The sequence below is a fragment of the Manduca sexta genome, chromosome 3 (genome assembly GCF_014839805.1).
Source record: "Manduca sexta isolate Smith_Timp_Sample1 chromosome 3, JHU_Msex_v1.0, whole genome shotgun sequence".
In the NCBI taxonomy this organism is placed as follows: domain Eukaryota; kingdom Metazoa; phylum Arthropoda; class Insecta; order Lepidoptera; family Sphingidae; genus Manduca; species Manduca sexta.
Window position 1 is genome coordinate 3,236,496 of NC_051117.1, and position 15,186 is coordinate 3,251,681.

Below are 15,186 nucleotides of genomic sequence, written 5' to 3' on the forward strand. Positions count from 1 at the left end.
TGTATATAAGAGTGTGCATCATCGGACTATTGTTAATTCATAATGCATGGAAACCTACACATACAAATAATTAAATTTTTACAAAAAATATGAGAATTTCAACATTTTTTTACTAGACTCAGACTTGATAAAAAAATCTATAATCTATTATGGATACTTATGATAACGCGCCGTGATTTTAATCATAATTACGGACCTTAATCTAAGAAAATGTACATTGCTTGAATAACTTAGTGTTTTTCAGACATCATAATGTCATCATAACGGTACATCTGCAAATCGGTACCCTAACAATTATGTTAATAACGACAACTGTGAGTCGATGCTCAGCCCCTTAAGTGTAGTAATACTACCTAGATTGGAAAATTTATAAGTACCACAGGACCCTGCGTTGCACCACTCACACATCAAATCTCATCATAATTATTAAAATTAATACTTACTTTGTCTGTATAATATCGCTTTGGTACACTAACAGTTATGTTTTTAAATGTGTATAAATAATAAATAAATAATATTGCTGAGTAACTGGACTAACTGCAAAGTTCGAGTAACCGGTACTCAACACATTCCTCACTGCTAAACAGCTGAAACTGAAATTGACAAATTCATAGTAATATCTTATGTTTACGCGAATGATAGACATTGAAGTACAACTATTTTTACGGATTTTGGGTCACACCTCAGTAGACCACTTCGTAAGACCATGAAGGCTGCAAGCCTGCGAAACGTTCAGAGAAAGACAAAATATAAAAAAAAAACACGATAAAATCTGTAAGAAATGTTATTTCAAAACCATAGTAGTTATTCATTTCAAACACAGACGAACACCTCTTCATATTACAAATGTGTAGACTAATCAAATTTATTCCCGCGCATAAAAAAATACTCAACACGATCGTTTTAAATCTAGACGTCGCGGAATTAAATCTCCCGCTGAGTTTATTAAATTTAGTATTCAAAGTATAAACTGGTTGTGTAATGTATGTGTGCGAGCCGCGATGTGTTACTCATTGTTATAGTTATGTCTGGGAAACCTAAATCACCGAGACGCGAGAGTACTAACGCATTTAGGTATCTTTAGTCGGCTATTTACTTGATGCTGGCTTTTTCGTATGCGAGTTCGTTTGTATTCTAACGTTTCGTCTAATTCAAACGCTAGGCTGAGCTTGCGCAGTTGTGGTTCGATTTGCAGGACAATATTATAGCCAATATAATGAAAGTTAAGAACTTTATGACTTTAATTTGGCTAGCGTTGCTTTTTTCTATAAGAAAATGTCACGCTTATAGTCATGCTAATTGCTCGTATCATAATTCAGTTTAAATAACATGAGCGACGTCGGTATGGATGACTCGTGTTATTAACGGAAACCCAACAAATCCCTCTTACTCAACTTCATTTCAAATACTTAAAGATCTGCAAAGCACCCACAATTTCCACGAGTACGTGGATGTTAATGGGCGTTGGCGATCAGTTATTGTAAACTAAACCATCTGCAGGTTTACCTACCCTCTACTGAAAAATAATATATTGGAATAGATAATAAATAGGTATTTACAGTACGGTAAATTTCTTAATATAATTTTATAAGCAATACAAAACATTCAATTTACTTCGAAGCTCTCTTAATGTTTTCCAGTAATGTTTTTGTTTGTTATGTCTGGAGACAGCGACGCTTGTTTACAAAACATTTTCATATAAAAATGTTTATCGACTAGGAATATACACATTTGTGTAGAATATACACATAGAAAAGAGAACCTTATTCAGATACATTAAGTATACGCCAAAGGTGGATAAAGCAAGTCGTTCTGATGGTTATAACTTATAATCACAACCATCACACGAAGTGAAAGAAATCATCGCGTTGCAGTCCAAGTTGCAATTCTTATAAAATTCTTGAGAGGCGAGTAGGTTTTATTATATCTATATATTTTACTTCCAAGAACCTATTACAAGAAGTAACGATAAGTAAGTACAAACTACAAAATCAATGTTTCATGAATCAATAGTAAAATTCTTATAGACGACGACACAGCTTCTTAATCTGATGAAATATAAAACACAATCCCCCAAACGAGACAATACGTTCCTTGGGAGACGCCAAAATGTCGGCATGCGCTCTGCAGTCTGCACGTACGCCATATAATCTCGAAGCTTCTTCCAAACAAAATATTTTTTTATATATGCGTACGTATTAAGCGTTAACTTTGTTACATAAGTACAAGCACCGATGAAGCCCCGATGCAAAATCTAATGTCCATAACTCCACTAATGTTTTCAACAATGACGCCACTCGCAGCCCATTACACTAACTACGAACCGTTTGCAAATTTACTCCTGTTCATAATAGTTACTTGTTATTTAAATTGAGCTTTTAGGACAGTTACCAAATTTTAACAACATACCGAGCACTCAAACTCGCTCGCGACTCCGTCTATATGAAAGTTCTACTCAGAGTACCAGTTCCCCATTGCGCACATTTTAGGGAATATATAATGCTAACGTGGTGATCTAGGACATGGTCTGTGTTTCAAATTTCATACGAATCCAGGCAATTGTTACCGCGTATTTCTACAACCAATTCGCATTTATAATACGGCGATGGGGCTAACAGAGTATAGATCTTGCAGGCGGGTAAGTACTATCATAATCCTTACACAATGTAATATCTCAATGCATGGACCTCACTAAAATAATTATTTTAGCAGTTAAGGTATATTAAGATCGATCATCGATTACCCTCTGTGGCCTATATACTTAGTCAAGCTGCTATAAAAAATCTTATGCCTAAAACTCTTTCAATATCCTTTAGTGTGTGACTCGGCACTTATTAAAAGAAAGTCTTTATTTTTGTATTGATGATAACTCTTGCGGCAATCTGTGAACATGTGAGTTCTGCAGATATAATTAACGATCCATCTCGTGTGCAAATGACGCCAATGAATGACCGGTGGGATGTAAACGCCTATACAAAACATTTTTTTTTTACCAAATAGATGACCCACGCTATAAAAACAAAAAGACGTGCAACAAACACTATTTATTTACACATAAATAAATTAAGTCTCAGAATTAAAATGAAATTATTTGCCTCATTTATCCGCAAAAAGTGCTGAGTGGAAAATAAGAATATATTAAGTAAAAACTTAGACAGACAGACCTACACGCTAGCAAATTATATAAAATAATATTCATTATGCCCATAAAGAACTCAAACTCGATTACACATAAAACATGATACCGATTACCGAATATCTCGATGGGCGAACACACCCTTTTGATTTTTCAATTATATCGAGAAGGGTTGTCTCCCTGCTCATCCACTACATTAGGGGATTGGGCCCTTGTTCAAAATGCCTGTTATACAGAGAGGTTACAAGTGGAATCATTTTATATTATATTATTTCGTTACCAGTATGCATTGTACAATTCCTTTTTTCTTAACTAGTCTTATAGGATCCAGCGTAATTAGTCTATGAAATCTGAATCTGAATTCGTTTCTCCGGTAGTAAAAACTAAACGTGTACGCCTTCGCTTAGATAAACATAATATAAATTACTACTAACTTAATTTGCACCGCCCACGTAATTAAGCCATAATTAAGTTATGAATTTCAAATATTCAACTATTCCACTGAAAACTGAAAGCAATTATATGATGCCACAGACAATACAAATTGTAACACAATATAGTTTTAGTTTTGAGAAAATTTTCATTTGTTGTCGAGTCTGGTTTTGCGTAGTTGTCCGCTAACATGGGATCGGTATGTTCTAGACTTCGATTCGGGTTAGTTTGTCGGTTGGAGCAAACATTTGACTTTAAACGCTAATGTTTGTTCCAGGTATCGATTTGTGAAGGGTTAGATATAGACAATGTGCACGTAGAGGTTATACTAACATTTAAGCCTGGATAATGTTTGGCTAAGTCGACTTCAGCTATTTTAATTTTACTGAATGACGACACATGAAAATGCTTAGCTTGATAGTAAGCGATACGACTGCCCATAAAAAATAACAGCACCCTCTCGAAATCCCAGATCATTGAGTTGAGACAATTATAATTTAAAACTCTTGCCAAAGTCCCAACCTGACATTCTGCCTAGGCTGATCGTACATTCAATAATGTACAACATGCGAGTCCAAGTCTCTAACATATACTGCGGCAGTCGAAAGGCGGCAATGCGAGATCTAATTTTATTTATCACAAGCTGGCTCATCTATCCCCAAGGTACCTTTACGTATGTATGAACTGCTTGGACGAAGGTAGCGAAGACTTACATAAGTTATTGTTCATAATAAAATACAAGGCGTTACGTACTTCACTGTACAAAGGTACATACATATATTTTTTAGATCCAGATATAGATTGCCTTTTTACGAAGCAGCAGGTAATAAATGGATTATAAAACTATGGGTTAAGGATTCGATTTTTACAGAATGAATATTTGCATGGTCCAGGTATATCGCACATGGCCATAGTAGTAGTACATACAAATCTAAAACGATTTTCAATTGATACCCACGTTAAAAGACTTGCCTACTTGTATGTTGAGCCTGGTCAAAACAAGACAAAGTGTGACTGGGATATATTGTTTTTAGAAATTACATTATAAAAAAATAAAAGTTCGTTTTTATGGTCTGACCAGGTCTAACTCTAATCCCCACTGATTTCAACCCCCGTATCCCCCTAATCTACTCTTCCCGCAATATTTAAGATCCATCGCCGAGGTCTTTGAGGACATGGTGCAGGTCGACGTCCGTCGCATCAGCCGACTCGCCCGCATTTGAGCCTCGGAATTATCCGGACTTTATAACTGACTTTACTCCGACACGCTACCTATCTCGTTAGGCATTTCGAAGTTGGAACTGTATTATTAATGGCTTAAAAGTAAAGTTGAACTGCTAATTAGAAGAGTTTTTTTGCAGCAGTTAGCGTTTGAATCCTGAAAGCCTTCATGTAAGTTATTATCTAGGCCATCGATCTCCGCACTGAGACCAATGTTTGTACTATCTACAGATATTTATTGAAAACTGTATACTGTGGGATCGAAATGATCTGCCAGTTTTTGGTTAGGATAATACATGTATGTAATATAATAATAATATCAGCCCTGTATTATATACTGTTCCACTGCTGAGCACGGGCCTCCTCTACTACTGAGAGGGATTAGGCCTTAGTCCACCACGCTGGCCTAGTGCGGATTGGTAGACTTCACACACCTTCGAAATTCCTATAGAGAACTTCTCAGATGTGCAGGTTTCCTCCTTCACCGTTAAAGCAGGCGATAATTCTCAAAGATTACACACATGAATTTAGAAAAGTGAGAGGTGTGCCCTTGGGATTTGAACCTGCGGACATTCGTCTTGGCAGTCCCTTCCACACCCAACTAGGCTATCACCGCTTTTTGCATATATCTGCTGGATATTTTTTAACATATTTTTTATAGGTATATATTGATATAAATAATCATTTTACAATACAACAACGATGGGACAAGCATATTATTAGACTGGTGTAAAAGGACTTGCCCAAAAACAATAGCAACCTCACTAACATCATTGAATTACAACGAACTGCTTAGAGCTCCTCCCCTTGAGACGTAATAATTACTATAACTGCAATATTCTGCAGAACCGCACACAATAGTGAAAAACACTGCAATTTTGAAGAAATAGGCAAAGGTATAATCACCACCCTCACCGAATCGTAATCTCATATCAATAGACATCAGACTTATGCAAGAACATAGCATACCTTACGACAGACTTATGTATCTTCTCCTAAATTATACACACCGAAATACACTGGGACTTCCATCTCGCAATGGTCGAATGCAAGTCGATAACGAATGCCCTTCATCGCATCCAGCCATATCGGCACGACACGTTAAATTATCGACCTGCATGCCCTACGCTGCAGGTTGTACTCCGCCCGCGTCCCGCACCACCCACAACCCCGCCCCGCACCGCACTGTACCGAATAAATACTAACGGACAAAGGCAAATACAGTACGCGTAGCTGTTTTGGAAAATACTGATGGCTTAACCTCAATAGGGCACACAGAAAGGGTAGAGTGAAAATTGCAATCGAGACGTCTCTTCTAGCCACTTTTAATATTCTTGCAAATAGTCAAAATAATTGCAAAAATTACTGATTATATATTTTTAAATATATATAAGTAACAGACACAAAGGCCCGACCTTTGACTCCGCTTACTAAGTCCTTCAGAGAGGCATAGCGGGTACAGGTAAAAGACGTGTGGATGTCAGTGTATCCCACCACGAGTACTGATAAAACGTCCCGGATGGCACTCGGGGCGGACTACACTGCCCATACATGATACAGATAATTGTTACGGTAGTCTTACCGCCTATCATATCACTAAAAACTAACCAGTACACTGGCGGCATACGTGAGATGAGAACTGGGATATCTAGGGTCTCAAGTCCTAGGTCTGGTTTTATGTGAATTTTTATAATACAGTTGGCCTGATAGGAGATCTTCTAGAGAAAGTTAAGGATAGATAGTCTACGCGAATGTTAGACATTAAAATTAAACTATTCTTCGGATTATATCGCGGTCATAATATTGTAGTTTTCTCCTGACGTTTCGAAGACTTTGCAGCCAGACTTTGCTTTTAAGATAGCTAGTCGTAAAAAATCAAATCCTTTCTATGACATGTTTGGAAAAGTGCGTTGAATGGACAGTAGACAGCACAATAAAATGGATTAAGGAAAGATGGATGTAAAAAATGGCCTCGCCCGTTATAATAAATACCAAAGGCCTGGGGCCTTATTCTCTATCCCGCACGTTATTTTAACAGTGCCTAACGAGCTCGTAACACAACGCGTCATGTTTAGGACTACAGAAATTTGGCTTACAGAATACCGTTCCACGCACATTTCTCGAAGATAACATGACACGGCCGCGTAACGCGTTTACACTATCATACAGAATAAGGGCCCTGGAATGTGGTTAGCGGAAACTGAATGCAATCATTGCACGACCTACCTCTTTAAGATATAACCGCGAGGGCACTACGAACTTCCCAGAAATGATATCATTTCAACAACGCGGCACCGACAACGGATTACAATGATAACTAATTCCATTAACACGATATGGAAATAGGACCAACTGATAATGGGTCACAATTTCAACATAAAACTCTGTTTTTTATCTATATTATATAATAAGACCGTTGCTTTTATCCCTGAACGGGTACGGGACTTCGCGCGCTCTACACTGTGATATTGGCCGAGCATTTTATACCGTCACATATAACTATGATATATTTGATTACATCTGATTTTGGAATCAAATATATTTTATATCCCCAAGTAAAGAACGCGACCCGGACCTTAACTGACTACAGCGACACTACGATTCTTTGCTCGCATGTTTATTACGATATACTGTAACCAAACCTCGCTGTTCAAAAATAAAAACTATAATTTGCTAACTCCCTTGTCACACACGTAGTCTTAACTCGAAAATAAAGTAGGAGGGATTCTAGTTTCAGAATACACGATTTTTTTAAGATAACACAAACATTTGGCCGGGATCTAACCCTTTGCGATCCATAACCTGACCAACGTCTACTATATTGCAGAACTAGACAAAATAAATGAATATTTACATTCCCGACATACTTGGTAATCAGTAACAAAATGTCACGAATATAGATCTAGCAAACAGTGTCGTGGCCTGAAATCGTTATGAATATAACACGAATAAGATTTTTATGTCGACACACATATTGCTATCGGCATGACATAACCACGGCGTCCACGAATCATCCCACATACCGAAAACCCGTCTATGCGTCTAAATTTAGGCATTCCGAGAAATTAGGAAACCTAAAAAAATCTGGGGCATTGTCATAAAACGCGCGCAACGGACGGATGATATAAATGCAAATATAAAGTTATCTTGCGTCGCCCCAGTGGTCGGCTGAGAGCTCGGGCTTAGAGTTGTGAGGCCAGGGTTCGATTAGGTGAAAGCAAAACTGTAACGTGAGCGTAAGTGTAATGGTAACATAAGACATAACATTAATGACATAAAATACATATAAGAATTAGGTATCTGCGTGGATATAATATTATGGCATTTGTTGTGTGCTCATAATGTTGATCTTGAGCATTTGGTGGTATCAGAAAAAAATATGGGAAAGCTAAGACACATATCACCAATAATGTTTCATTAATAACGATAAAATAAAAAAATAATATCGGATACAAAAAGCATAAGCCGTTCATCCAGAACCTTTGATAAAATTGCCCATGAGAATGCTGCGAAAGAAAGTTTTCTATTTAGTTTCTTGAATCATACTTCACAAAGCTTTAAAGATCCAATAAATATCAAACGTTACCTAAAACCTATGTTGCAAAGAAAACATCATAAACAGATCAGAAAGTACACATAAAACTGGCAAAAAGTACGCGAAACGGCTTTGTACAGCGCAAATAGTGCCCGAGAGGCGATACACAAAACCATTCCTCTCCTACAAAGAGCAGATTTAAATAAATGGCGTCTCCTCGCGCCGCTGTGGGCGGAGTTGCTTTGTTCGAAAGTATTTGAAACGGATAACTCCGCGGAAATAAGTTATGACAATGTCAACCGTCTGGATGGCGGTTATTAACGGAAATTACAACAATGTGCTAAATGAGAGGCGTTTGTGGCGGAGTTTAAATGGAAAACAATTTATAAAATTGCACCTGGTTTATCGCGAAAGGATAAATGTATGGGGATTCCAAAAAATCACGTCAATACTTAAGTCGCCGGCGAGATATGTTACATCTATTAGGCATTTTATAGCCAGAAAGACAATTCTTCTACATATATAATCTTGCTTCATTAAAATATTCTCAATTTCTATTGGCGATTTTTATCTATTTCTTTTGCTAATTCATTTTGCAATGACAACACGAGGAACATAAAATACATAATATAAGAGCTGCCACGACATCGGTGCCCACCGCCGCTCTTGCCACACGAATTTTGTCAAAATTCATTGTTATGTTATTTATCTACGATCAATTTTGTATCTGTAAATGACTTCGTTTCTATCGAATTATTTGTTGCGACGCTCGGTGTTGTACTCATCGCAGCACATAAAGTGATTATGGCAATATAGCATCATAAGTTAGCAAAAGTCTAATGGATTTGAATTGTTTGTCAAATCTTAATCGGAAGGCATCTCCCTGCACCGAGTCCGCACTCCGCAGCCACTCTACGTAATACAATATGTTCGCCCATGAATCACATTGCCGCAGGACAGGCTTAGCACTGGACTAAATCAATATTCATACGACAGTATTAATAACATATCGACCGGCCGTACTTAGTCCTTGCACTACATTTTACTTGCATGTTAATTCTACGCAGAGCAAAACGTTTGTACGTGACCAAGTATTCAGATTTATCTGGCAAAGTTCGTAATGCCCCAACGTCTTGAGGTCTCAAGGATATAGAGGCACCGAGACAATAGAATGACGATAAAAATGTGTACATATATGGCTGTTGGGGGGCCTGCCGCTGCCTAATCGAGTCAGTATTACAACTAACGAGGAGCACATGTCAGCAGTGACGTGTAGTCACTGTGATTGTGAGAAACATGTGTGCGCCGGCTCAGGTCGCGCCGCGCACGGCAACACAAAGAATGGCTAAGAATTCGGAACACCACCGCGGGGCCCAATCTAGGGTGCTGCCGGCCGGCCAATAACTGCGAGAAAACACTTTATCATTCGTGCCAACGCGAGCGAGACGACGTTATCCTTCACGCGCGCCGCCTCTACATTATTTTTATAATTACAACATTAGACACCATAATGCGACGTCGCGAATCTAATGAGTAATGACACATTGCCGGCGTGCCAGTGTGGGTGGGGAAGGAGATCAAGCGGCGTTGGTGCGTCCAGCGGCAGCCGCATTCTGAGCCTTGGTTATGTAAATGGTTCAAGGCAGGTCATTGGCAGCAGACGATATTGTGTAGACGCAAGCCAGACGGACAAAAAAGTGAAACCGCAGGTTTTTGCAAAAAAAAAAAAATGGCGGCAACACGGGCCGTAGTGAATGAAGACAATGGTCGCAGTGTCGACATGGACGCTTGTTGCAAAACATTCGTTTGCCAATAGTTCAGGTTGAGACGTGTCGCTATTAATGTTGAAAACTCTATGGGGGTGTGATGTTGCTCAACCAGTTTTTGTATTGTTCGCCGCGACGCCGCGCTAGATGGCAGTAGTCGGAGACATTTGAAACTAAAAACGGTGGCCGTAAGTGGCGGAACAGGTCCAATATGACAAGAAAATTTATGATGAAACAATAATTAAGTCTAAGTCACATTTGGGCACACAAAGCGCTGAATGAACCGAGAACAGGCAACAATAAATGTGTGGTTTGTGTCCGGTCACGCTCTACTAAACACCACTCATAATAAAGAACAAAGTAACTGCAAAAATCACCTTTGGTAAATCCACGAGTATTTATCGTAGGCGCGTTTTTTCGCAAACGCATTGTAGTTACTGTATTTTTGTTATTCGAATAGAATGACACAATATTGTACACAGCACAATATAATGGTCTATAACTGATCGACTGATAAGTTCAAAGGATTGATATAAATCATAATTAAACTAAATTAGCAATTCGCGTGCAATAAAAAATGATTGCGACTTTATTTAGTCTACCAAATCACTACTTATAAAAGCCGTCAAGAAGTTTTTTTTTTATTTAAGTATAAGACGAATGACGAAACTAGCAATCTACCTGATGGTAAGCGTCATGGCTGTTTATAAACAGAAGCATCACTAGCGGACCTTCGAATTTCAAAGCACTACGTGGTGGTGCACTGCGCTCGTCGCCATGAGATGTTCAGTCCCAAAACGCCCATATTGACTACAATGTCCTAACAACTAAAGTACGACAGTGCTTTACACAATACAATTTGCTGGCAGAAATAAACATTATTAGAGAGAGGAAACTAGAATATGCCATTTGAATGTCTTCCAAATGAAATGAAGACTTACAGGGGGCCACTGGCGCGTTAACCTCATCACAATAATGTTTATAGTAATTGAATAGTGGAAACACCTACATCTGATGAACATTGACATAATTGTGGTTGGATTCTGCCACATGTGTCTTATGACTTATCAAAGAAGAACTGCAGTAGCCTAGCATTATGGACTAACACCTAAAAATCTTTTCAGTAGTAGAGAAGGACTTTAGTAATAAACAGTATATATATTTAGGGGGTGGTATTATGATTATATTGTTATAGACAAAGCTAAGAGTTTTTTTAAGTCTTCAGAAATTTTAAATTTGTATTATGTTTTAGAGTTTTGTAGTTTATAGTTTATATACAATTTTGATCCAGATTGCATCAGGCAACAAAGGTTGTAAATCAGGGTATAATAACAAAAATATAACTATGGTATCTAGCTGCTAGTAATCTTTATTAGAATTAAGATAAAATTACACCTATCATTATAGCTTCTTGTATAATATAAGCTCTAAGGTGATTCAACTTAGATTTTTGTAACTATATTGGATACCTTAAATGTGGTCATATGGTCATTGTCTTAATCTTAAATTTAATATTCCCATCTGGTTGCAAATTCTAAAATAATATTAGAATAATGAATTTCCATATTGCATATTACTTGACTCAGTTGCATACATTGACTTAAACCAATGGCTTCTCTTATATTACACTGGATGTAACATGCGGTTTTGCCCACAAGAAAAGTTAAAGTGCCTAAAACACTGCAGCAATCGATAGCATCATCTTTACAACACCAGAGCAATCCATTAAAAATCCCATCATTTCCTATAGGAGCAAATTATCGGGATAAAAGGAAGCTTGTGTATTAATCCAGGAATCGTTCTATTCATGTGCCAAATTTCATTCAAATCCATTCAGTTGTTTCTGCATTTATGTCTTACAAATATCCAAACTTCTAAAGGTTAAATATTTTCACAAACTTGCATTTATGACATGAGTTAGCTTTATATTATATACAAAGGGACCTACAGGCTATATTATATTGATTTGTTGATAGTGTCAACTATTACGTAACAAAAGTTTCAAATGTGTATAATTTTGTTTATGATTAAATACAGTGATTTTGTACCCTGTTTTTTATAAGGATAATAAATATTATCCTTATAAAAAACGATTATGATAACGATTATGAAATGATTTGTAAATTTAACAATGATACACTGAATATGTGTAATACTTTTACATAAAATTTTAAATAACAATGGAATATGTTTGTGTTATATAATCAATCAGATCTACAATTTTATTGAAGTCTTAATTATAGCATAAATACTTCAATGAAGTTTTAAATCACTGGATTAATTCTTGTAGATGATCAAAAGCCATGGTGAAATATTTGTTTAAAATATCCACAAGCTCTTTAACGAAACAGGCCAGCAATAATATTTATTTATTCAAAATCTACAGAACTCATCACTACAATAATCTAAATGCAGTTGCTTGTTAACGCTGTTTCCTGGATCACAACTAATGTTACCAACAAGAAATAGCTTTTGCTTGTTATAAAGCTAATAAACCTGTGGATCAACAGTCGGTAATTGTGGCCTAGAATACCAGAGTTAAAAACTTTACATAGTATAACAAATATTTTGATACAATTCAGTTATCAACAAGTGGTTGTAATTATAAGTTTTAATCATAACGAACAGTAAAAGATTTTCAAGTAAAAAGTGAGGAACTTCTATATGAGTTACTCTATACAATTATGTGATAGAATGAAGTCCTTGTTTCAATAATTATTTTATATCTATTTCATGAAATTTGTGAATCTATCAATAGACTGGGATGAGAATAAGTAATCCACCACCACTTACAACATCCAAAGGATATCTCAAATGGATGTTTATTAAATTTGTAGGTAAAAAAATGTGTTTTGCTTCATTTAATGTCAATTTTCACTAACTAATCTATGTTTACTTTAGGTGGTGATTTTGGCTACATAAGCCTATCATGCAGGATATCATAATCAAAAGTATGTATTCATAAATATTCATACTATCATTTGTTATGATAAAAATATATATAAGGATATTAAACATTGATTCCAAGGTAAGTGAATGTTCTTAATAAATTGAAATGCGAGTCAAAATATTAGTAAACAGAAGAATTTCTGAGGTTTTAGAGGAGCATAGCAAGCAACAGCCAGATACTTTATACAATTATTACAATCTTAAATAGAACTAAGTTATTTAGTAGAACTTCAGTATTATGTACCTCACTTTTAATAATATGCAGATGATAATATAACCTACATTTTTTGACCTTTATGTTTCACCATGATTATTTATATGTGCTTTGTTATAATTTAAACCCGCTTCAATTTGATATTTTAAACCTCATGAGGCCATAAATAAACATGTTCAATGATCATGAGGAGTGAATTCCTAGCCTGAGGTGGTGTAGGTTGTGGCTAAATATGATGTGGCAATGATTTTTTTATATGCTGACAATGTAGCTTCAATGCAAAGTTCACAGAAATCAATTGCATGATCTGGAGATCTAAAAAGGCCTCTTTTATAGACTACAGGTCTTAGCTCATAATTTCAGATTATATGCTGTGGTTAGAGAAGTTTTGCAAAAATCTATCCATTCATTATTTAGTCAGAGACCTTGTTAGACTTTCTCTTTACTTAATGATGATGAAGATGTCATGAGTTATGACACAAAGCAAATGACTTGCTGCTGATAATGAACAGTCCACCTAGTCTTCAGCTGTGCTATACTTGCCAACCAGCTCCATACTCAGCCACCTTCCTGCCCACACTCCACTGTGTCCTCTGATCTCCCTCCAGCACAGAGCAACTGTCTCACTGTACACTCCTTTGTCCTGAACTACAATTACACCACTTGTAAGTCAAACTCTTTGTTCTTACAGCAATACAAATCACAACACTAACACTTTCACTCTTACACAGGACAGTTCTGGCGCGTTGGTAACCTCACTTCCGAGAACAAAGAAACATCACATCACAGCTGATCGGTAACTGAGCACTGACACCGTCGCAACACTAACATTCCAATAGGAAGAACGGGCGCCGGGCGACGACGGATCCGCGAGTCCTGGAGGCGCGGCCACTGACCTGTCATGACGCTCAGCTGACGGGCGGCGGCGGCCTGTGCTGCGGCCGCGAGCGTGTCGCCCGCCGACACCGGCCCGCCCGCCGACGAGAGGTCGCAGACAAAAAAATCGATAGGTCGTCAACCTCCGGCGGCTGGCGGCCGCGGCCGGTCCCGGGCGCGCCGATGACGCCGCACGCCCCGGGACCGCCACGCGCGCTCCCGTCCCCGCCTCCAGAGATTCGCGAAACCCGAAATCGCCATTTTGAAACGGGAACAATGAGATATTTACTTTTGAACGATCCGACCACCGGGGACGTCGGCCGCGACGGTTAACGGATGCGGCGCTACACGGCCGTCATGTCTAACGCCGGTTTTCTGTAAATAAATACGTACTCTGACTAGAAATCCCCTCGTCACCGCTGCCGATATCCGACATCGCAATCCACACCGAATTCTACAGGCGATCCGCCGATCTTTTCAGACTCTTGGACAGTTCGGCTTTGTCTATGGTTTTGAAGCCATCAAAATTGAGTCCTTTATGTTGCCAATTCCTTGACGTAAAGATTACGTATAAAATTTGACACTTTGCATAACAAAAAAAAAATGATTTTATACAACCAAAACTAGTCTTTGCCGTTCACGTCGAACAACATTTTCATTATTTTATTTTGATATAACTTGTCCGCAAAATTATTGAAAATCTTATCAGGCCATCATGACTCTATAAAAAACCTGAAAACTTTTTTTGCCAATTCTATATTTAAGTCTATGGTTGTGACATCCTTTGTCAGCTGTGCTATTTAGAAACATCATTTTCGTATCAGTTATGTTTAAGAAGTATTGATAGTTTGAAAAAATACAATCAAACATTTTATTTGTTAATAATTATTTATATAACAGTATTTTATTAATTACAAATTATCCGAAGACAAAAATAATTTTGAATGGCATAAAATTCATATAAATGTTACCAGCGGTGAGAATGTCTTGCAAGTTTACATAGTCTAAAACGAATTATAATTATTTTATAGACAATAGATATTATAATTTAGGCACC

General features: G+C 37.3%; 1 protein-coding gene across 2 annotated transcripts in view; it reads right to left on the bottom strand.

Moving 5' to 3' along the window:
- Window positions 1-14,717, bottom strand: part of LOC115441240 (transcriptional activator protein Pur-alpha) — a 62,037-nt gene extending 47,320 nt beyond the window's left edge. Inside the window, exon 1 of one of the 2 annotated variants that reach the window (XM_030165950.2) lies at window positions 14,523-14,717. In XM_030165950.2, coding sequence (XP_030021810.1) covers window positions 14,523-14,565 — 43 coding nt within the window. In that variant the 5' untranslated portion in view covers window positions 14,566-14,717. The remainder of the gene's footprint in view (window positions 1-14,522) is intronic. The other variant, XM_030165953.2, reaches the window with a different exon arrangement.
- Between the last annotated feature and the right edge of the window lie 469 nt (window positions 14,718-15,186).